General features: G+C 39.9%; 2 protein-coding genes across 3 annotated transcripts; both read left to right on the top strand.

The window, feature by feature from the left end:
- Nucleotides 1–233: 233 nt before the first annotated feature.
- On the top strand, nt 234–4,535 carry ess2 (ess-2 splicing factor homolog). Its single transcript, XM_044175069.1, has 10 exons — nt 234–649; nt 1,077–1,245; nt 1,470–1,553; nt 1,690–1,859; nt 2,102–2,219; nt 2,377–2,507; nt 2,682–2,784; nt 3,178–3,287; nt 3,389–3,504; nt 3,696–4,535. Exons 1-10 carry the CDS (start codon nt 503–505, stop codon nt 3,967–3,969), a joined length of 1,422 nt encoding a protein of 473 aa, XP_044031004.1. The 5' UTR covers nt 234–502; the 3' UTR covers nt 3,970–4,535.
- A 1,394-nt stretch (nt 4,536–5,929) lies between these two features.
- On the top strand, nt 5,930–23,377 carry dgcr2 (DiGeorge syndrome critical region gene 2). 2 transcript variants are annotated; one of them, XM_044175067.1, is made up of 11 exons: nt 5,930–6,467; nt 12,570–12,602; nt 13,603–13,725; nt 17,664–17,750; nt 17,868–18,078; nt 18,671–18,747; nt 18,880–19,062; nt 19,161–19,364; nt 19,963–20,115; nt 20,634–20,870; nt 20,958–23,377. In XM_044175067.1, the coding sequence occupies exons 1-11, from the start codon at nt 6,386–6,388 to the stop codon at nt 21,188–21,190; spliced, it is 1,623 nt and encodes a 540-aa protein (XP_044031002.1). In that variant the 5' UTR covers nt 5,930–6,385; the 3' UTR covers nt 21,191–23,377. The 2 variants fall into 2 exon arrangements, with proteins under 2 accessions (XP_044031002.1, XP_044031003.1); XM_044175068.1 differs by lacking the exon at nt 12,570–12,602 and having other exon boundaries at nt 5,934–6,467.
- Nucleotides 23,378–24,374: the final 997 nt, after the last annotated feature.

Genomic DNA, 24,374 nt, shown 5'->3' on the forward strand with positions numbered 1-24,374 from the left:
TACAAAGGGTAATGTCAGTACTGCATTCTCAAGTGAGTAGATCGGACCTAAACACTTTCTACAATATTATTACACTGAAGAACACAACTTTTTATCTTAAGGTTATAGTAAACGTTAACTCAGACATATTTAATTCGTCTCCCATGAATACCTACACTGATATTATTATTTATAAAAATTACACTGGAAATTTCTTTCTTTTTTTATTCTGAAAAATTCCTGAGAGGCAGTAAACTTCCTGTGACGTAACAATTCAGACTGTACGCACTACGTTGTTTGTACGCTGTCTTAAAATTAGCTAACGATAACTAGTTAGCTAGCTAACTGGTTACAATTTAGTGACGTTCACACAGTCTTAAATGTCTAGTTATATACTGTGTGCTTTAAATACTTAAACTCTGATTCTCAAGTACAAAAGGTGCCTTCCGTTTTTGATTCAGTCGTTGTTCGTCGTAGAAGGATCGCCATTAGCCGTTAGCCTAGGAGGCTAACAGGGTCCACAATGGAGGGCAGCGCCAGCCTGAGGAAATCGCTGTTCGCCACTCTCGTCCCTGCATCGGTCACAACAGTGGCTCTCCTACAACAACATGAGGAGAATGACAAAGGGAAGCTGAAGAGAAAGGTTCTCGATGAAGAGGAGTACATTGAGGTAACGTTAGCTAAATGAGATGACCATGGGACGGGTTATCAGCAGTCATCAGATAACAGCAGTGCTTTGTTAGCTCGATTAATAGCAAAGAAACAGTTTGCTATTTCAAAATGTCTTCTTGGGCTCTCGGAAATTTTGAAAAATGTTCTATATTTTCTGAATAGACCAAAGGATCAATTGATTAATCGCAAGAATATTCTGCAGATGAATCCATAATTAAAGAAAGTTAGTGGCAACCCTACCACCCTGTTTTGTTTTGGGCACTAGCAAGCCTAGTAAATATACCAGATTAAGTGAAAGTGAGACTTGCCTGAGAAATCCATTTAAATTCTGTAATTGTTTTTTTTGTTGTTGTTTAATACCAAAGAACAAGTCATTATCTTCCTTTATGCAAAGTCAAATATATCTACCTGTCTAATTCTAACAGAGTTTAGAGAAGATCATCCAGAGGGACTTCTTCCCAGATGTGACTAAACTGCAAGCGCAGAAGGACTATCTTGAAGCTGAGGAAACCGGTGACCTGGGGAGAATGAGAGAAATATCCATCCGATATGGATCATCTTTGACTAAATCTACACCGAGGTCTTCTGCACCCTGTGAGTAACATGAGGAATGAAACTGAACACTGTATTTTCATCTTCTTATACCATATTAACAGAATAAAAGAACACCTTGTGTTTGTTTTGCTTCTGCATGTCAATTATTGATTTTACAAGCTAGTGACAATATACCATGAGAGATGCAAATTATATTCACTAGATATTTAGTCTGAATGCGCTTTACGCCTGTTTTTTTTCCCTTCGTCCTCTTTGTATGTAAGATGTGACACCAGCTAGCTTTGAGACACCAGTGGGCCGCTCAGGGTCTCCCTCCTCCATTCACGGCAATAAAGGTTTAGATGGGGGTAAGTATCTCATTTAAGATGGAGAACAGATAATGTAACTCATGTTACATCATGTTTGGCAGTAATACTCTAACGAATAGACTTACAAATGGTTAACAGCAATTAAACCCTATTTCTATCGTTATTGTATTTCTAGAGAGCAAGGATGATGACAAGCAAGAGAGAGAGCTGCCCTGTCTGGATCATTTCCTTGCTAAAAATACCAGTGAGGATAATGCATCATTTGAGCACATAATGGATCTGGCAGAAGACAAGGAGAAGCTGAAGCATTCCTGGTTATATGAGGCTGAGGCTGAATTCAAACAGGTATGTATGTATGTACAGAGTTAAAAGCTTTAGTTGAATTCAAAGCAAATTTAATGAAGTGCTTGGATTACAGGTGTGCTGATCATGGAATTAGAAACCACATCTTTGATGGTTATGAGGGTTGCATGGTTTTGTTTGCAGTGGCAGTTGATCACTGTCAGTCAGACGATTATTAAAATATTAGTGCACCCGTGGACTACATTGAAAACATTTCTAAACACTTGACAACTGATATTTTTCAGCGCCACGAGGAGAACCTTGCCTTACCATCAGTAGAGAAAGCAGCACTTGAATGTGTCAAAGCTGGACTTGAGACATGGGAGTACAAAGCAAAGAATGCCTTGATGTATTATCCAGAGGGTAAGAAGACCAAACCTGGATTGAATTTCTTTCTTTCTTTTTGTATTGACATACATCCCTATTGAAGGCATGTAATTGGTCAAATTTAGCTGTGGGAGAAAAAGTGAATTTCATGTGTTTTCACTTTTTTTTTTTTTTTTTTTTTTTTTTAAATCAGGTGTTAAAGACGATACTTTATTTAAGAAGCCACGGGAGGTAATTCACAAGAACACTCGCTTTGCTGGAGACCCATTCAGCAAGGCTCTCAACAAAAGCCAGATTCAGCAGGCTGCGGCCCTCAATGCACAGGTACGTTTTAGGAACATGGTATATGAAAACCAGAAATAAGGCATGATGTTGCCAGTTTTTGGCCTGAATGTGCTCCATACTTGGCCATGAATTGTCTCTGGCAGTCTATTCTTCAGTTGAATATGAGTGTCAATTCATGAATGATGTAGCTGATGTATCATGTTTCCTGTCCAGTTCAAACAGGGTAAAGTAGGCCCTGATGGGAAAGAGCTCATCCCACACGAATCCCCAACAGTGAATGGATATGGTTTTGAAACAATGCCTTCCCCTGCACCTGGTAAGTGGGTTTTAGGGTCATGGTAACAGACCTGAGACATAAGCTACACTTAACTTGGCAGTTCATGCACTATTACCTTATACCGTATTATTATTATTATTATCATCAGCCGGTAAACCCACTTTGTATTTCACACTTATTTTATTTTATACTTATACCCACTTGGTACTTCTTCTGACCTGTATTATAGTGTATTATATTTTTTTTGCTTAGTACTTCTATTCCTGTGTGCACTGACGTGATAGTGAGCTGCTGTAGCAAAAGAGTTTCCCCTCGGGGATCAATAAAGTATTTCTGATTATGATGATTCTGAAATGTTGCCTTAAATGGCGGATTCAACAACTCTTCCTACATTTGGTAGTAGATTTCTGAAAGCTGTTTCTGTCCCCTCAGGTGTATCTGAGTCGCCTCTGATGACTTGGGGTGAGATCGAGAGCACCCCATTTCGTCTGGATGGATCAGACAGTCCATATACTGAGAGGAATCATGGTCCATCATTTAAGGTACTGAACCTTCAGTGGTACCTGTAACGATTTATAAATCATTAATTTGTAATTATTTAAGTTATAAGATGTTGGCATTTAATATATGTTGTTTGTAAAAGATTCCAGAACCAGGAAGACGAGAGAGGCTGGGTTTAAAGATGGCCAACGAAGCTGCCGCTAAAAACCGTGCAAAGAAACAGGAGGCATTGCGAAAGGTCACAGAGAACCTTGCAAGGTAAAGACACTTGACCTTCTGCACTCTTGATTATATCTGCTTCTACAAGTAACAACAGCTTACTGCATCTGTCAACTACTGTCTTTATATAGGGAAAGTTAAGTTTAAATTCTAAATAATTTTAGGCTACTAGTTTTCTTTATTAGTCTACTATTATAAACTAACTGACCACATCAACCTTTGTGTTGCAGTCTTACGCCTAAAGGTCTGAGCCCAGCCCTCACCCCGGCCCTGCAGAGACTCGTAAATCGGACGTCTAGCAAATACACGGACAAAGCACTACGAGCAAGTTACACCCCATCGCCCTCACATAGAGTCTGCAAGTCTCCCTTCGGTGGCCCATCCACTCCCTCAGGAACGCCAACACCAAACAAAGCCAAGACGCCAAGCTCTCAGGACCTTACATCACTCACAGACAATCTGCTGCAACTTCCCAAGAGACGGAAAGCCTCTGACTTTTTCTAAGTAAGAGAAGCTGTACTCTGCTGGGATTGTACAAAACAGACTCATTATAATGTGGAGAACTTGATTATAAACTCTCCAGACCCAGTTCTCTCAAATTAAAGAGCACATCTTTCAGCTGGATGACTGGATAAAGAAACGTACTGAAGAATTTTTAAGGATTTATTTGTTACATTTTTGCACAGATGGGTTCATGTAAAGCCCTGTGAAATACATCTTAGTGTCCAAATTCTATTTAATTACTTGTTTATCTTGTTATTTTTGTACAGCTGTCTCCACTCTAACAAACTCTGCCACACAGCCACCTACCCAGCAGCACATGCCTATTAATCCCACATACAAATTAGATTTCAACGCACAGCATCCAATTGCTATCGACCAGCTCTCCATACATGCTGCCATGACATTTCAGTGCTTGTCTCTGCATCATAGAAATGACTCAGAGTGACATGTTTTGTTACCTTACGACAGGTTTCCCCAATGTCACACTTTTGTGTTGGTGTTAAAAATGGGAATAAAAACACTGGGCTTCAGTTAGACGGCTAACTGACTGTCAGTGTAAACGATGACTGTTTCTTTCTCCCACTACATCTTAATTTAATGTTGAAAAGTTCAGCAGGATACTTTTTAATTTTGCATTTTTGACTAAAAATGGTCTGCAAATTAATATATTATGTATCACCAAATGACATCCTTGTCAATAGTTATGTTCTACCTCCTACTGGTTGTAGAACAATAATAACTTTATACCTCTTTTTTCAAAAAGAGCTTATAAGGAGGTTGTTAAGGAGGAGTTAAGGAGGTTGAGGTTTTGTGTTGAGACTGAAGAAGACCACTGATGGTTCATGATTAACCACAACATGCCCGATGCGAGGTAGCGCACGTGCTTGACATGCAACAAAGATTACTGCTGTATACACAGTAATGCATCTGCAAAGAGCAAGCTTCAAACGTACATGTCAAGTCATACTGTTCTGTGTTTAAACTACAGCCAGAAATACTCTAACATGCCCTCAGTCTGGGTTTTCTTTTTTTTTTTTCTTTTTTTTTTGCAGCATTAGAGGTTACAGAGACCCCTAAGGCCACATTTAGTCAACACATGCTGCAGCTTGATTTACAACTTCACCTTTTCAGGGGAGTCATGATTCATCGGTCAGTGTTTTCATGAAGTTATCCAGGAGTGGGTCAAATGTAATTTTGACTCAGTTGTGGACATTATACTTACACACACAAACTTAAGTTTTTAGTACATTACATTTTAGTACAGTGAATGTTTAATATGCATGTTTATTTCTTGTAATAAAATGTGTCCACTTTCATTTGGGTCCTGTCACAAAAGCAGTTCAAAGATAGGTTTGCATTTAGTTAAGTCTGTCTTAAAACAATACTCACGTGCCCATATGTACATGAGTTTCAATGTACTGTACTTAAAGCCTGAAAACTGGTGTTGAGACATTATATATACTGTATCTTTCAATATGATAACAAAAGTAAGCCATAAAATGTCCTCAAAGACAGGGACCCGCCTCTTATAATTGTAGCCTTAGAGTTTGACCCATGGGCTATATCGCAAGGTCATATAGGTCCGACTGTCCCAGGAAGGCCATAAAATAGAGCAAATCATAGAATAGCATATTTATGCAAAGTTTTCTCAAGGATCCCAAATTAAAAAGGCTAATCCCATTTCATGACTGCCTTTAAACTTTAGAATAAACCTCTGCTTAACCGGACTGATGGATGAAATGGGTTCACGTCAATTTGTGACCTTGAGGTAAACTGTTGCATCTAATTAGCTGTTTTAATTAATACAATCGCAGTTCATCTGTCTTCTGATAGGCGTAACTACCGGAAAGCACACCGTGCAGTGGGCCAGCAGCTCGCATGATGCTGTGTGAAAAACTGCGCCACTCATCAGTGCCGCCCGTGTGTCGATGCCATCCGCTCAGTACAACCAGTGATAATATTTTGTGTTGGATTCAGCACATAATAATCATAACACACACACACAGTGGTTATCGTGTGTCACAGGGGGTGTAAGCTGCTAAACTCCGCCCCGGCAGCTCTCCCAGCTGATAGCCTGTTCCATGTTTGGGATTGTTGTGATGTGAGGCCGCAGCCATCTTGGATCAGCGCCGCTCCACACCGAGCAGCAGGAGGACGGACGACGTTAACGGCAGAGCCAGTTAGCTGACGTTAGCTGCTCGGCCAGATTAACCACAATCTGTGTCGCTGTGTGGTGCGACTATGCTTTATATACGTTATTTTTCTTCGTTAGCGGCCGCTTTGAGTGCATAAAAATGGGTATAAACTGTGTTAAGCGTTTAACGTTATAAATCCGGAGAGGGAGGCGGCGGTGTAGATCCTCGGTATATATTTTTTAAAATTTCTGAATAGAGGAGTTACTATGAATGGAGGATAAATGTTGCCAAAGGCTGACAGCAGCAGTTTCGTCCTCTTCTCTCTTCTCTTCGTCCTCACGTTAACGGACTCACCACGGACAGGTAAATACATCTAAGTTGTTTTTCCTTTGCATACAGCCCCGTGGGCTCGGCTCGGAAGTGGGAGAAGCAGAATACAGCTGTAAGCAGAAAGCGGCAGGTCAGGCGGAGAGGCCTGCTGGCTAAACCGGGGACTCCCGTGATTTTTGAACCGCTGCTGGACGGTGTGAAGGACCGCCTGGCTGTCGGTACCTTTTCTTTTTATTAAGAAGGCAAACTAAACCCCCGTCGGCAGTCACTAAACGACAAACACTTACTATACAAGATGTATACAGCCCACATAGCCACATTATTCCTCTGTAAAAATCAGTTATTTGTTTTTTCCAAATAAAGACCGTTGCTTCTCTTTCATAATGAGCTAGTTTTAACACTTATAGACACAGCTGTATTGGGAAATTTATTGATCTATTAAAAGATTTATCTTGCCTCATATTATAAAAGGTGGATATCTTAACTCATCTAAATAAAAAGGTGTGTTAACAATTGAACCTAGGTGTGTTTACCCTCCACTAACTACAGCATCCCTGGGTTTGTGTCCGCTCAGCCTTGAAGCTGTAATTTGAAATGCATGTCAGAGATTCATGCTCCTGCATCACCAAAACTGGCCCCCTTTGACTCATCCTTTAGCTACACAGTTAAATGTATCATAGTGGAATAGCAACAGTAATGTAATTGTCATGACACTGTCTTAAAAATGCTTTGGACCATAGTTACGTGACTTCTAAGTTGATAATTGGAGATGAAAATTTATTTTTTTGTATCCCAGGATGAAAATCATTTGTGTGCAACACATACTGCAGACACAATCCAAACCATAAAAAAACACTAATAAGGCACTTCCAATACAGTACTGCCACAAAAGTCCTCTTCATGTACTTGTGTTGGTCACAAAATGCCAGTGTTTTATGAACCAAACAGGGCAATGATTTTACGTAATTTGTCTCAATTGAGAGCCTGTACTCGTGCTTTGAATGCAAACACTTGCATAGCCTCTCATGGATACCCTTAAGCAGCAAGAAGACAAATGCATCCTGTGATCCCAACAACTGTGTGGATTGGAGAAACTGTTATCAGGTCAAGTCATGGATAAACACATTATTGTTTGGCTTAATCCAAAGTAGTGCCTGCCCAGAAAACGCATTACACACAACACTGCATGCACCTCATTGTTAATTTCTGTAGAGAGGTTTCGTTCTTGGGCAAATATTAAGAGAAGATTTTAGGAGGCTCTTTGTGGTTCATTTGCACTCAATTATAGAGTGTAATCAACTGTAGGTATTCATCTTTTCCAACGGGGAATTCATTATTTATTCTAAGAGTAAACACAGCACCTTTTCGTTCATATAACTTCAGTGAGTAATCTGAAAAGTGAATGTTAAGTGCCCTCCATATTTTAGCCTTGTGACTAATGTTTTTGAATAGAGTATTGCCTGGTTTTCACTTTGTGCGTGGACACTTTTTTTGAAACCACTGCTAGTTGTTTGGGGGATACTCTGGCCTTCAGGCCAGGGCTCCTACAGGGGACTCCCCGTTTTATCGTATTTTGCACAGGCTGTGTCACAGCGGGTGTGTTTTTGTAGAGCATGCTGGCGCACATCAAGTGCAGGCTTCTCAAAGCTTGCCCATATGACTTGGACAACCATCTTAAGAATAATCCAGTTTGCTGGAACATAATTCTAATAAAAAAATGTCTGAGCAGTTGTGAGCATGAAACCCTTTTCCTATCACACAGGAAGGCTTGAGCCATCTTACAGCGGACAGTTTATTACCTTGTTGATTAGCAAAGATACATGCATCATACAATTGTTATTTCAGACATTTTCTAAATCATTAGGAGTCATTTATTTGGCATTCATTTCGCCTACCAATCTGCATTTGACCTTGATAAATTTCAGACTTTTATAATTGACTCACCTGATTTCCACACTTGTTCCACGGTGGGTTGTAGCAGGCAAGCTAAGCGCCTTGTAAAGGTTAAGATTTTATTCAGCCAGGTTCGGGTTACTTGATGGTGTCCATAATTGTCACATTTCTAAATGGCTCTTTGGTAAAAACCTTAAATTTTGTACTACCAGGTCTGGATATTTGCCAGTGAGCCAGGCAACATTAAAATGTCAACATTTTTCAATGTAGTTGGGTTTTCTCCCATCCAAGGGAGAATGACAGATGTCGGAGGTGCTTTTAATTCAAAATATGATCAGAATCACTTTTTAATGACCAAGTAAGTTTCACATACAAATAATGTGTCTCTGCGGGGTTGCTCATGCATGTATATTTTGCATTATTGCGAAAATATGTGACAAATGTAAAACCAGAAATGGATATGCTCGTATACACATGACAGGGCATTGCAGTGGTTCGGTGGTTAGCACACGTGCATGTCCTGTGGTTGCTGTGAGACTGAAATCTTGCCTTGTGTTTCCACGGCCATCAACTTGAGCAAGCAGTCCGCTGAACTGTTTGTCTGTGATACACTGGCAGCTGGTTTATCACAATTAGTTCTGGAGAAAAAGTTGGCCGCAGCTTAACTTTTGGCAGACATCATCCATCAACAGTCAGTCAGATGTTTTTGTTCACCTGATACCCCACTGACAGACTACAGTTTGCAGCTGACGGTTAACTTGCAGTCACTCAAATGGAGAAGACTTGAAATGCAGCCACGATTTCTTACAGTAGAAAACACTCTTATTGATGATATGATAGGTCAAGCTAGATTATGTTTCCACTGTGATTGGTAAATTAATGGGTTTTCATAAAATCCTCTTCGTTACAGTGCATGTAGTTTTCCGCCTTCAACATTTATACTTTTATGTTTGTCTTTCTAAAGACACAAGGTCCATTGATTTCTGTATCTTTTTCCAATTGGAAGCAGTAATTTTGCTAAGGACAACCAGTAAGCAGTTTGGTGCAGAAGAACAGCTAAGAGTATTCACTGGCTAATTCATACTTACAACATAACATAACTCTAATCCTTGAGTGGGATATTGGCTTGAAATGGGAGAAAAGTGATCCACCAATAATGAAAGTGTTTCATTATTCATTATTTCAATTGGTAAAATAATATTATTTGGCAAAGTAGATTATAGGAGTAATGTTTCATCAGCTTTATTGACCTATACTTTATATACGGTACAGCTCTGTATTTTAGAGCAGCTCAGTTTACCATTTTAAGTACTGACAGTGTCATATTAGTACTAAACAGAACTAAAAGCGTTGAGCCTTTCAGTTAAACACAGGAAATACAAAAATATTTGATTCACTTCTTGGAAACCAGTCAAAATAGCAAAAGTGACACATTCATTTCCTACCCTAAAACTGCTTTCTTACATGTAGGTTGCCCATCTAATGATTTGCAAACCAAACAGCTTTTTGACCTGAAGCGCTTTCATCCACACAGTAAAGAGAAAATATATTAGTTTTGAATGTGAGGTGGTATAAAGAAAAAGAAATGAATGCCCATACCCACTCACTGCTTTTAACAGAGAGCCTCAGTGTTGATGTGAATCATCAGTGGCTGGAGATGGTGCAGCGTGTGCACAAGGCCAGTTCGCTGTGCCGTTATGCTTCAGTGGGACAGAGTTGGGGCAGTCTCATAGTCTTTGTTGTATTTTCCTGTTGGTTATGTAAGAGATGCAGAGACTCACTTTTCTTAGGGTAGCCAGCGTTCACTCATTTGTAGACTTGACATCACAAAATCCAAAGCTTGTGAGAGAAATACCCTCAATAAGGGATGATTTCATCCCGCTTGCCCGTGGCCTTTGCAAAGGGAGAACTCCTCATTATTCTAAACCCATCATGCAGATGCATTACTGTGTATACAGCAGTAATCTTTGTTGCATGTCAAGCACGTGCGCTACCTCGCATCGGGCATGTTGTGGTTAATCATGAACCATCAGTGGTCTTCTTCAGTCTCAACACAAAACCTCAACCTCCTTAACTCCTCCTTAACAACCTCCTTATAAATGTGTCCAGTAAAATCTCTCTCTGATAAAATCCCTACCAAACAGGGAGGGAAAGATGAGCTTTCAGGCAGCTGTTAACCACAGCTGATTCAGATACTCCATCCCAATCACCAGGAAGTCCAGATAATGACAAGGAAAGTGCACTTCAACTTGAAGCTGTTTTTAGATGGAGGCGTTTTTGTTTTTAAACCTGGAGATACCCAAGCTGCACCTTCAGCATGTAATATCCGATAACCTAAAGTAGTAGGCTACTGGTATCTGAATATATTCTACTCTTGTGAATTTTCCAGCAGCACTTATCAGAAACGCACAGAAAGAATGAATACTGATCTGTGCAAGCAGTAAGTCTTTATTCAAACCACAGGCATCAGGAAGCACAAACCAGGCATGTATTTTCTAGTCCTGAGTGCATGCAGATATAGCTTAAAAAATTAGTCCGCTACAATTTAAATAAACAGTCACCAGCTGGATTTGGGTTTTGGATTTGTCACATCGCCTGGCAGCCATGTACAGGGAAAGGAAAATGCTCACATCTCCCTTTGGTGAAGGTGTTCAAAGCTCATCAGAAGTGTTATTGTCTATGATTTGCAAGTGTAAACAGTATGAGAGTGTAAGTTAAATATGATAAAGTATTACATTTTCACATAATCTCGCAAGGCACTGGATTGATTTATCATCTTTGAAAGCCATAAGCATTTTCTAACCTAGTCTATTCAGTTTTATAAATAAATGCATTAATTATTAACATCACAAATCCTCTCTAATGTATGTGGGATACATGGTCTCTAATGTTATCCATCAAATTGACACATATTCAGGTTTGATGGGGTCAATGGTAATGCATTCAGTCCCAGGAGACTGAGACGGGTCTGTAATGCGTCTCAATCCACTTAGCATTAACTAAGACAAGGCAGAGTGAAGGCAAGCTGCATTAAGGTCAGCCTTAAAGGATAGGTTGACTTTATTTCAATTCAGACCTTATTTAAGTGTTCTCATTTATAGTTAACAATAGCACAGACTCATGTAATGTTAGCTTCCTTAAACTAACCATTCTGCTGAAGCTTCACACTCTGTTTAAATATAGTCCGGTGGGGAAATGGTTTACGCCTTCAACAAGCACCATGTATGAGGGTTTTGAAAAACAGGATGCTCACCCCACAACTAGACTGGTCTATACTATATACAAGTAAATACAGGGCAGACAGTACTTTTTTTTATCAGAATTTATTAACCTTGTTTCACTTGGTGAAACATTTGTGCCATGCAGTAAACAGGATGTTGTGCAAAATGAAGTCAATATGACCTGATAAACAAAGGTTTGTGACCTTTGTTACAGTAGAACTTAACAATGTTACATCCGGTGTAATGTGAAATTTCTGTTCTTGAAAATATGATTTATCATGTTTTTTGAAGGTCTGAACAATCGTCCAGTTGGTTTGTATTTAAACCCAGGGACATGGTTATTTTCTGAAAACAAAGATATTGGTGAGGCTGCCGCTATGATTGTAAATAATGGGAAAACATCTGTTTTGAAAAAAATTTAATTCTGTCCTTTTGTGGGACATCTCAATTTTTCAGTGCATTTCCAAGCCCACATTTGTTTTTTATTTCAGGCTCATTTGTGCAGCAGTCAGAACTCCAGTATAAATAAAGACCAGTTTTAATCACTGTAATAAAGACCAGTGTGTGTTGTGGCCTTGCTCTGTGGGAAGCTGAAAGTCTGGTTTGTGGGGGTTAATGTCACCTGGGGTATTTGGTACACAGATGAAACAATAGTCACTTGAAATAGCTCAGACCTTTTTTTTTTTTTCTAAGTAAAAATAGTGTTGCCATATTTGTCAGGTGAGTGGGTGGTCCAGCTCCATTGTAGGTATGCATAACCACCTGTATCCAAGAACAGATGGTGTAATGTACCCTCTACCAGGCAAGCAACTGGGGAAATCACTGAGCACTGACAAGTGCCAGAGAATTGTTGACAGTATAAATAATAGATTTCCTTTTATATACAACATAATGAACAGCACAGACAGGATGGTTATTGTCCTTTTTTTTTATCACTCTAGCACAAGTGCAATTTAAAAATTCCTAAAAGACAACTCGCTGACATACAAGATAGTCACTTTATTGTTTTTATTTGTTTCAGGTCCGCGGCTAGCTCTGGCAAGATTATTGTCAGGTAAGCAAGCAGTATATCTTTTAGTGTAGTGGCTGTCTGAACTTTTTGTTAGAATATATCAGCAGCTCCTCCAGTTCGAACCATTACTGACCATAAATATTTTCAGACGGTAATGAGAAGCCTGAAAACACCTGTGATTGTTTTATTATCTTAACGTCATTTGTAAGTACTTTACAACAGACGAAGAAGTCATCCCCCTAATATTCTAAAATAATTCTTTGTGTATTTTGACCTCTTATAAACAAGAGCGTAGCGATCGGTTGAACGTTCTCTCGCGTGATCAGTAACATTGTTGGGACCTGTCTGAGTCTGCTTATAGACTTTCATTACATGAGGAAGGCACGACACAGGCATCTCTGATGTTAATCACATGTGGCGTGGAGTCCCACTTAGCAGACTGTGTTGCTGAAGGATATTAACACACAAAAAGCCTATAGACGTTAAGTATGTGTCTGCTGCAGGTCTAAGGCTACCTCTTTCCAGTTTCCCTCATAACTGTTACTTAAAGACATTTCTAGGTTTCTCCGAACTAATCAAAATATATTCAGTTACCAACTGCTGTGGATTTTATTTTTCACCAGGATCCCTTTTCTAAGTTCTATCAATGATCTTGTTTGTCCTCCTTTGCTGTCTCATTATATTGAATTAGTGAGTGAGCTGACAGGAAGTGTGTGTATATTTATTCATTTATTTCACTGTAGTGTCCAGTATCTGCTGATTAAGTTCATCCCTCTGGTGCAGTGGTAGTGCTGGTCTTATTTGACTGATTTTCTCAGTTTGCACCCAGTCACTATCAGGAAGAACATTACAAATCTGTTAATGTATGCCATACCCCCAGATTTTCATCCCATCACCATCTATGATCTCTTATTTTAGCAACTGCCATGAACACTCACGTGGCCTTATTCAGTACTCTGCTGGACTTAAAATGGTTTGCTCTTTGGAAAAGTGCGTAGTCACGTGCACGTTTGACCACACAAACTCTCTTGTTGCATTTCAGAGCAGCGCTGCAGCCCTGGGCAGTTTGCCTGCCGCAGTGGGAAGATGCAGTGTATCCCAATGTCCTGGCAGTGTGACGGCTGGACAGCATGTGAGGACAAGAGTGACGAGATGGACTGTCCCCGTGAGTATAGCTCACTTAAGCCCTTTTACACCCACTCTGTTACCTAACACCCATAACATGATTGATTTCTGGAAAGAATAGCAACTACCAGGTCCTTCTCACACTTGGACGATCAGAGCTGATCACAGCTGGACAGCTCTAAATACAGGTGTAAATGCACCCAGAACGCTTTAAGGATGCACTGGGACCTAATTGAGCAATATTCAGAGATGTTCAGTGATGCATGTAGACCATAAATGTAGGCCAGAATTGGCCTGTAGCACAAATGCATCTCTGACTGAACTGAAGGACAACCCAGTCACATTTGTAGTGTGTGTATAGCACAATACAACCCCAAACACAGCTCAATCCAGCTGATTTGCTTTACCCAAATAGCTCAGACATGGTTTAGGTCTGCAAGTACGAAACGGTCCTCCTAATCCACCACAGTGAATCAAAATGCTTGACTGACCGCGTCAGATGGCAGAGGGAGGCAGAGTTCAATTCTGAGTGGCTGCACATGTGTCTCTGTTTTTGTTTAGTGTTTTATGATCTCTTCACACTGCAGTGCTAATCTTTTGACTGAAATCCTATTGTTTACCCCTCTTAAATCCAGAGAGACCTTATCCCCAGATCTCTGACCGCATAATAGGAATTATTGAAAGGATTGAGTACAGCATGTGACCTCCATACAGCAGTAGTGCTGCCAACAACACTGTACACTGATTGAGGTTTTGCACTGGACTCTATTCATTCCTCAGTAAAACCACATTTATAGAATTGTTTGTTAAAATATTACCAACAGCACTGAATGCTCAAGTCAGTCTTGTTTTCTTTGTTTATTCACCAATAAAAGGTACTTACCACAAATCCATACACAATATATTCTGTATGTTCAGAAGCAAGTCAGCTGATTATTATCAACTGTAAAAGCTTGCAAGCTGAACATGATGTTTCTACCAGTTCCCTATGTGCTGAGTACCTGTGGTTTCATAGAGAAATGCAAGAAAAACCCAAACAATGCTCACACACACACCTCAGTGAGGGTTTATTGTCGGCTAAATCAACAGCGTGCATGGAAATCAATGTTCTTGTTTGGGATTAGCTCTCTGTTGAATAACATGGCAAGGTGAAGCAATCCCTCACACTAATTCCAGGTAAACAAATACCAGTAATACTGTTATGCGAACCCTTATAACTTCAATGCAGGTTAAAGAGGAAATGGTGTTAATATCCAGTCGGCATCAAACACATTGCAGACTGTACAAAAGTAAACCAGGTTGCAAACAAAAGACCAATCACATTAATAGTATAGTCTAAAGATGGAGAAGGCAAAGTAGAAATAACTACAATAAAAAATAAAATAAAAAAGCTTTTTGTTTTTAATAGATTCTCAATATCACGTTATGTTTTCAGTTCTTCATTTGGGGAGCAGAGTTGCTCTTTCTTCCTCAGTAAATCAAAGCAGATGAAACTCCTGCTACAGTATACAGTAGTGTTGTTTTTATAACCTGTAATTCCTGCTTTTTGCCTGTTCTGTCAACGACTATAATTTCACTGACTCAAGGGAGTTTATTTTAGTTAATCGGCCTACAGTGTTGCCTGAAAAATCACCTGTGAATGATTACTAGTCAGTTATTTTTCAGCATGTGAGTAATAATAAATATCGGCCTGCTTCTGTTCCTTTTTTATTTCACTGAAAAAATGTTAGAATGTCATTTGTTTACCCTTTCTATGTGCAGCTGTTCTTCCTGTTGATTTTTGAGTATTCAATGCTGTAAACTCAGAAAAACTAGTGAAGGTCAGAATAGTACACCATTAATAGAGCCATTAGTATCTTGGTTTTTGTTTTTGGTACGACTCCTTCCTTTACACATTTTCTTGTATACAATAGAGGACTAGTTACAATATTTGGGTAGAATACAGTGGTGTGAAAAAGTGTTTGCCCCCTTCCTGATTTCTTATTTTTTGCATGTTTGTCACACTTACATGTTTCAGATCATCAAACAAATTTAAATATTAGTCAAAGATAACACAAGTAAACACAAAATGCAGTTTCTAAATGAAGGTTGTTATTATTAAGGGGAAACAAAATCCAAACCTACATGACCCTGTGTGAAAAAGTGATTGCCCCCTAAACCTAATAACTGGTTGGGCCACCCTTAGCAGCAACAACTGCAATCAAACATTTGCAATAACTTGCAAAGAGTCTTTTACAGCGCTGTGGAGGAATTTTGGCCCACTCATCTTTGCAGAATTGTTGTAATTCAGCCACATTGGAGGGTTTTTGAGCATGAACTGCCTTTTTAGGGTCATGCCACAGCATCTCAATAGGATTCAGGTCAGGACTTTGACTAGGCCACTCCAAAGTCTTCATTTTGTTCTTCTTCAGCCATTCAGAGGTGGACTTGCTGGTCTGTTTTGGATCATTGTCCTGCTGCAGAACCCAAGGTTGCCTCAGCTTGAGGTCACGAACAGATGGCCGGACATTCTCCTTCAGGAGTTTATGGTAGACAGCAGAATTCATGGTTCCATTTATCACAGCAAGTCTTTCAGGTCCTGAAGCAGCAAAACAGCCCCAGACCATCACACTACCACCACTATATTTTACTGTTGGTATGATGTTCTTTTTCTGAAATGCAGTGTTACTTTTACGCCAGATGTAATGGGACACACACCCTCCGAAAAAGTTCAACTTTTGTCTCGTCAGTCCACAGAGTATTTTCCCAAAAGTCTTGGGGATCATCAAGATGTTTTCTGGCAAAAATGAGACGAGCCTTAATGTTTTTTTTGCTCAGCAGTGGTTTTTATCTTGGAACTCTGCCATGCAGGCCATTTTTGCCCAGTCTCTTTCTTATGGTGGAGTCATGAACACTGATCTTAACTGAGGCAAGTGCCTGCAGCCTGCAGTTCTTTGGATGTTGTTGTGGGGTCTCTGAATGGCTGAAGAAGAACAAAATGAAGACTTTGGAGTGGCCTAGTCAAAGTCTTAACCTGAATCCTATTGAGATGCTGTGGCATGACCTTAAAAAGGCAGTTCATGCTCGAAAACCCTCCAATGTGGCTGAATTACAACAATTCTGCGAAGATGAGTGGGCCAAAATTCTTCCACAGCGCTGTAAAAGACTCTTTGCAAGTTATTGCAAACGCTTGGTTGCAGTTGTTGCTGCTAAGGGTGGCCCAACCAGTTATTAGGTTTAGGGGACAATCACTAAGGTCATAAAATCACACAGGGTCATGTAGGTTTGGATTTTGTTTTCCCTTAATAATAACAACCTTCATTTAAAAACTGCATTTTGTGTTTACTTGTGTTATCTTTGACTAATATTTAAATTTGTTTGATGATCTGAAACATTTAAATGTGACAAACATGCAAAAAATAAGAAATCAGGAAGGGGGCAAACACTTTTTCACACCACTGTATTTCCAGAAGATATATCCTGACGTCAGTCAAATCTCAGTCTGCTGAGAAAAACAGTCTAGATTGTGCAGTATGTAGGCAATTCTGGGAGTTTAGATTTGAATCACTATAAACTACTACTGATACTTACAAGTAGGTACAATCTGCACTGCTTGAATGTTAACAAAGTAACATTCTGTGGTTCTGCTTTTATCTTCCTCAAATCTGTATAAACTATAAAAGACAAAACTTCATGTTTCTAAATTCCTGTTGTAAGTAATGAAACGCGACACAGCTCAAAGTAAATAATAAGCCAGAGTCGGTGCAGAAGCAATGGGCACTGACAGTTTATCTGTTTATCTATCAGGCTATCAGACAAATGAAAAAAGATTCATTACATCACCGGCTTTTAACAGGTTGCACAACATAAACCAATTTGTGCACTGAAAAAAAAAATGTGATGGGAAAATGAGTTCCAGAGAACATTTTATAATAAACACAAACACAGGAAGGGAAGAAACAGGTCCACACTTGTTGACCTTGTGTAATTTTTTTGCAGCTATAAAGGAGGAGAGGTTTCGTTTTGGCAACGGATATGACCAGGTAGAAGACGTCATTGGTGTGGCTCAGCCTGTGCGCTTCAACAGTAAGTATCTCACTTCACTCTCCACCACTTCATTTCAGTTTATTATATAGTTGCTGAATCTGCAATATGACCCAGCTTTCATCAAGCACAATGCTAAAGTTTCTTTTCCATCCACAGAGAAATGCCCCAGTGGGTGGCATCACTACGAGAAGACAGCCAGCTGTTACAAAGTGTATCTGAGGAGCGAGAACTACTGGCAGGCTGTGGATACTTGTCAAAAAGTCAACGGCTCCTTGGCTACTTTTGTTACCAACGAGGAGCTGCAGTTCATACTGAAGATCGAGGTGGATTTTGACGACAAAGTCTGTGAGCGCAGAGACCAGTGCAAGTGAGTTTTTACTTTATTTTGTTTGAAAAATGTAGCATTAGTCTAAACCTTTCATTGTAAGTTGTTGAAACAGCTTAATGATATTATTAGTTTAATCAGAATTTTCAGATTTATCTACACCAGTTAATTTACCAGTTAACAGGGTGATTACAGACCACAAACCCTTTTCAGATACGTCCTCTACCACTGTGCACAGCTCTGTCCAACCTCTGCACTATCCTCCTCCTTTGCCTTGTGTTTATGCAGAAAATAGCTGGCTGAACATGCATGCATGTCATGCTTTCATTCATATACAGAACAGGGAGCTCTGTAAACTCAACTCAATCTCTAGAGATCAAAAGTTGCAAGTCTACTTTTCTAAGTTATTAAACTTGTGTTTCATTTTTATGAAATAAGATATACAGTCCAATGTATCAGCATGTTCCAGTAGAGGTGGTGATAGTGATAGTGCTCTGTCATTGGTTGCAGGCCATCTAGTGGACAACAGTGGCACTTTAAAGTGCTCAATATTGACTTATGCATAAACCCTGAAATAGACCATTTCACAATTTTAAACATTGTAGTAATTTACTTTTTTTTGTTTGTCTTTAAGGTTTTGGGTGGGCTACCAGTATGTGATCACCAATCAGAACCACTCCCTGGAGGGTCGCTGGGAGGTAGCATATAAAGGTATCTGGCTTTACCTGCTCTTTAAAAAAACAAAAACAAAAAAAAAAACACACCAGAAAGCTAGATACTGTTCTGTAACTTGATTGTTGCAATGCTTTAAAAAATGTTTGTCTTTTTTTTTTTCCTCAATAGGTTCGATGCAGGTGTTTCTGCCACCTGAGGGTCTGACCAATTTTGGGGAGGCGTCTCCCACACAGGACAACGTTTTCTGTGCCCAGCTGCAGCGCTTTCAGATCAAAAGCATGAATGAACGAGGCCTGCACAGCTGGCATGCTGAGAACTGCTACAAGAAGTTCCCCTTTCTCTGCAAGAGGAGTATGTGCTCATTTAGTGCTCATCATAAATGTCAGTTTTGTTCCAGTCATATATTTTTTTATTTTGGACTATGTCTTGATGTTATATTTCCCCAACAGGGCAAACGTGTGTGGATATAAAAGACAATGTTGTAAATGAGGGCTACTACTTCACCCCTAAGGGGGACGACCCGTGTCTGAGCTGCACGTGTCACGACGGCGAGCCTGAGATGTGTGTGGCTGCGCTGTGTGAGCGTCCGCAGGGCTGCCAGCACTTCCGCAAGGATCCCAAAGAGTGCTGCAAGTTCACCTGCCTGGACCCAGGTACTGCCACATCTCACTGATTACAGCCACATTGTTCTTTTTTCACATTTCCCCCCTGAAAATAGTCAGAATTTAAGAACATGCAGCCACCAGTTTGTGCTGGTGCATAGAAACCGTTTACATTAAGTCATCTCCATGCAATGGTCAGCGCTCACAGTTCCACAAGGTTGAGCTCCTCCAAATCTACGGTATTTGATTTACTGCAACCTTCAGCAATGCTTTGTAGACTTTTTTTCTGCGTAATATTTTTTTATACTGCGCAAGAGATATCCAACATATTATTATAAAGTATTTGTTAAATTAAGTTTAAAAAAAAGAATAACATCAGGATGTAAAAGTATCCTGTTTTAAATGTTGGCATCTTCTGTCTACTTTGAACATTGTATCATGAACTCAGTTGACACAAATGAGGTGTCGTGTATAATTTTGGACAAGATGGGTTTTCAAATTGTTTTATCTTAATACATGTAAAATTCAGAATTCCTTTCGTAGCTAGCAAGAGAAATGTGTGCATTTTTCATATTTAGGAGCATGGAATCGGCAGATAATTTTATACCAATGAGCTTGCAGCAGGTTATTTTGTTGTATTTTTCCTCAGATGGAAACAGTCTGTTTGACTCGATGGCCAGCGGGATGAGGCTGATCGTCAGCTGTATCTCGTCCTTCCTCATCCTCTCTCTGCTGCTCTTCATGGTGCACAGACTCCGTCAGCGGAGACGTGAACGCATCGAAACTCTGATTGGAGGAAACTGTGAGCATTAAGCCTGTTGGACACACACACACACACACACACCACTCTCTTAACGATGATAATTTGGTTATTTAATGAGGCTTTCTCATCGTAATTAGTCTCAGTTAAATGAACTGCAGCACCTGAGTTTTTATTTTTTTAAAGAAGTGTTGCGATAACCAAAGCTTCAGTTCAAATTTAAGAAGTTTAAAAACAGATGTCATGGTGTTGAACACTTAAGGCATGTTTGTGAACTATAGTGACCAACACTCACTGCACCTGTGCTCTTTGTAAACTGTCATTGCTTATTTGAGCAACAATTCAGACTCCCTCGTAGCTCAAAAATATTGAGAAAAACATCTTTCTCTTTAAATACAGATCATTTCCATAAAAATTCACTCTCCTTTTTCTTGCTAACTCAATTAGTGCTGTAAATGAAGGTTTCTTTTTTAAAAGGCAGATTTTGTGAATGTATTGTAATTGCTGTTCAGCAGTAATTTCACATCATCCTCTGTATCCATCTGTTTTGATTTGCTCAGTGCACCACTTTAACCTTGGAAGACGAGTCCCAGGCTTTGACTACGGCCCGGATGCCTTTGGCACCGGCCTCACTCCCCTGCATCTGTCTGATGATGGAGAGGGAGGCGCTTTCCATTTCCAAGAGCCTCCACCGCCATACGCAGCCTACAAATACCCCGACATCCAGCACCCTGACGACCCCCCTCCTCCGTACGAAGCCTCCATCAACCCAGACAGCCTCCTCTACGTGGACCTTGGTAGGCACTGATCTTGTTATTCATGTATCTCATCATGCACAGTCTTAAGCTCTCATCGTCATTTCCTCTTTTTGTCGTTGCCTGCAGGACACAGTGGGGTTTCCATGGTGCTGAGTCAGATGAACGCCATGGGAGACGGCCTCCAGGCCGATATTCCCAACGCCTCTGGTCCCGTGCCAGACTCTGCGCCATCTTCTCAGGAGAGGGAGGACTCCATAGATAGCAGCACCCTCCTGGTGGGGCCCGACACCCCGACAGATGGCCACACCCCCGCCTCCATGCCCGCAGACTGCGTCTCCACCCTCAGCACCGTAGTATAGGACTGTGGACAGACGGCAGGGAGCTGCATCCGGACATTACCTGCTGGTTGAGGAAGGTCATGAGTGCGTTCTGCACCAGGAGAGGACACAGCAGACTGTTATCAAAATGCTCACTGGAGGGAGAAACGTTTGTACAGGCATATCAGAAGCAGCCTGTGTCTTTGAGGTGGAGACTCTTCTGCAGTTGGCCTTCTGAGTGTTGTTTTGTTTAAGATACTGGCATCTGAGGGAGCAGAGAGGACTGTGTCTGTACAGAGGAAAAAAACACTACATTGAGGCTGAGAAGGCTGCACTTTTACTTTTAGCGTTGACTGAGCAAAGCTTTTGAAACATCTCAGAGTTGGCCTGATTGGTCGAGAAACCCTGATGTAAATACGCCCTCAGGTCTGTGCCGGTCAAATTTGTTATACTTGTGTGTCCCAGTCCAGCACAAGGCGAAGAATGACAGACGGACAGTGAAGCCAGCTATTGTTCCTTGTGCGTTTTTGTTTGCATCATACTGTCGTTCAGACGGACGTATCTGTATTGATATTGTCAGGCTATGATAACGTTCTGATCAGCCCAGTCTGTCACGGCATGTCCCAGATCTCGATTTCTACTCGCTCATTAAAATCTACTGTCCCCTCACTCTTATTAGTCTGATACATGAAGCTGTCTTCCAGGTTTATAGCGCATATTTGCAGCGAAAGATGTTTTGTAATTAAGAGGTTTAACCTTGCAAGAAGGTACGGTTAGTTTCCTGCTATAGGGTTTTTATTAGGTAATGCTGACACAAGGCATTTATGTATCAAGGAATGTTGTGGTACTGATAAATATGAGTTTGGTATTGTGTTTTTTTTGATGATGATTTATGAGTGCAGGCGGCTGTAATCTTGATTGTTTTGTTGTGGCATAGACACAGTCTGAACTCCCCACTGATCAGCGAGCGAGAGCAATGAAGCTTTTCTAGTGCATGTGTGAAGATTAGGGATGATACCCCGACACTGAATTTGAGAAAAATCAATTTATGTAAAATAACTGTTCCAATCATGAAGTCGTTTAATCATGCAGACAGTCCCATTGTTGTTACTTTATCATCAACTCTTTGCAGGATAGTCGTGTATTTGTTAACTGAACTATGTTTATTGACTCAAAGCGCAATGTTTTAGCACGCTTATTTTATTTTTTGGAAAGAAATTTGTCATTTGTCACATTTGGATGCTGCCCCTCCATTCCTGATATCTCAGTTATCGAGGTTGTTTTCAGCTACTGATGAAGGTGATGTCACTGACTGTAGCTGTGAGTCTCTTTCTGTTTGGTGTTGATGGGTCTGTTACTGTTCTCTGTTTTTCTCAGTGGGATTGCAGTAAAAACTAAATTGTAATAAAAGAAAAGTGTAAACTTGTTAGAGCCCTTGTTATGACGACAATCGTTTTGATTCTCTCAAGGATGAATTTCTACAGAGCCTGAAGAAGTTAGATCAGAGTCGACCCACAACCACCAGCATTCAAACCGCTTTTGATCTGCCTCAAGAAAACCAGCTGTAAATGTGTGTCTGAAAGACTGCATATCTGTGTAGATCATGTTTGAATGTATAAAACTTTTTTTTTTTGTGCTGAATCTTATTTTCCCTTTTTTTTTATTAGATTTTTTTTTTTGGCATCGACAATCCACAGTGGATTATCCAACAAAATAAATCTCATGAATTGTGGAAAAAAGGTACCGTATGTATAGGAGATGGTGTTGTGGTTTGAAATTTGTTTGTTTTTCCATCAAGTTTGTTTGGTTTTATTTTTCAAGCTGCTTTTTGGTGCATGTTTTTATTTTTTTAATTATTTTTTTTTTTATCTTTTGGCATGCTGAGAGATTTTTCTTCTGATGGAAACATTTTTAGCTCAACAGTCTGTCCTGTTCAGTAGGTTCAAAGACTCCTGCATATAGTTTCATATCTCCGTATGCATCAAAAAACCTGCCCATGACTCCAACTGCTGCATTTACACTGTAGTTTCTGTGCTAGACTATGACTGTGTGACAGCTAATTTTACTGGATTTGAAATGTTTTATGTATAATACAACAAATGCTTAATTTCATTGTCTTATTTTATAGCCTTTAAATCCTTCATTTGCGGGGGGGGGGGGGGGTGCTTGTGTTTTTCTGAGGTCGATGTACATCTAATCAAATGCCAAATAAATTGCATTGAAGGACGACTTATGCGTCAGTGGGTGTGAACACAGCATCATGCTGAACTTTATTGAACCTCACCAATCACGACATTTAGCTGCTCTGTGAGTCCTTTGACTCGTCGAGGAAATTCCTCCGCCTGCTGTGACCAAATGTCACAAAAGAGGATTAAGGGGCATGCAGGGAAATCCCGCAACAGTGAGATGAAGGTTGTTGGATAAATCCAATCCACTGCAACCAAAAGATTCAAATAATTTAAAGAAAGCGGATATAGCGCACCTCACACTGACTCATAAGGCAGCGGGCAGAGCAGAGATAGCGATACCCTGCTGGAAAGTATTGTCGCTGAAGAAAAGAGGCTTTGTTTGCACGGGCCGAGTAGTGACAGAATCACATGATCTATTCCTGGATGGGAGAGATGTAACACTTAACGCTGAGCTGCTCAGTCAAGACGATGATTGAATTTATGAGACTGTGAAACTTATTAGACTTGTGTCTGAAAATAAAGGATATATATATATATATATATATATATATATATATATATATATATATACACACATATATATATAAGTCAAGTTATGGGTCAAGGGTATTAAGTGGCAACATAATCACAATTTTATGTGCTGCATTAGTTCAATATCAGTTTTTTTTTTGGAAAGTACTATTATTTCAGGTGGAATACATGTGCAAGACATTCATGTGAACGCTTACAATTTCAATAAAACACCCTTTTACTCAAAGGACTTTACTAATCAGCCAATATATTTAGATTTGTTTCTGATTATAACCATTAAAAATGCATTACTTTTAAATTTGAAATAGTGTTTCAGTGCTTTAATATTACTGTGGTGGGCAAAAATGGAGTTAAAAGGGAAACCTAAAAAGCTTACTAAATGTGTTATTTCATAGTGATTTTTTGAATTTGAATGTTATGTTTCTACTTTCTTTTAACTATTCAGAGAAGTTATAAGTGGTGCTACATTTTTACAGCATCCTTACATGAAGCCAGCCACACATATA

Source organism: Siniperca chuatsi, linkage group LG18 (genome assembly GCF_020085105.1).
Source record: "Siniperca chuatsi isolate FFG_IHB_CAS linkage group LG18, ASM2008510v1, whole genome shotgun sequence".
In the NCBI taxonomy this organism is placed as follows: domain Eukaryota; kingdom Metazoa; phylum Chordata; class Actinopteri; order Centrarchiformes; family Sinipercidae; genus Siniperca; species Siniperca chuatsi.

Excerpts from the sequence above, each read along its gene's own strand:
- ess2 (XM_044175069.1), top strand. The coding sequence starts at position 503 with ATGGAGGGCAGCGCCAGCCTGAGGAAATCGCTGTTCGCCACTCTCGTC. Across the intron at positions 1,554-1,689 it reads CAATAAAGGTTTAGATGGGG|AGAGCAAGGATGATGACAAG; the intron begins GTAAGTATCTCA and ends TTGTATTTCTAG. Across the intron at positions 3,288-3,388 it reads ATCATGGTCCATCATTTAAG|ATTCCAGAACCAGGAAGACG; the intron begins GTACTGAACCTT and ends TGTTTGTAAAAG.
- dgcr2 (XM_044175067.1), top strand. The coding sequence starts at position 6,386 with ATGTTGCCAAAGGCTGACAGCAGCAGTTTCGTCCTCTTCTCTCTTCTC. Across the intron at positions 13,726-17,663 it reads TGACGAGATGGACTGTCCCC|CTATAAAGGAGGAGAGGTTT; the intron begins GTGAGTATAGCT and ends ATTTTTTTGCAG. Across the intron at positions 20,871-20,957 it reads CCTCCTCTACGTGGACCTTG|GACACAGTGGGGTTTCCATG; the intron begins GTAGGCACTGAT and ends CGTTGCCTGCAG.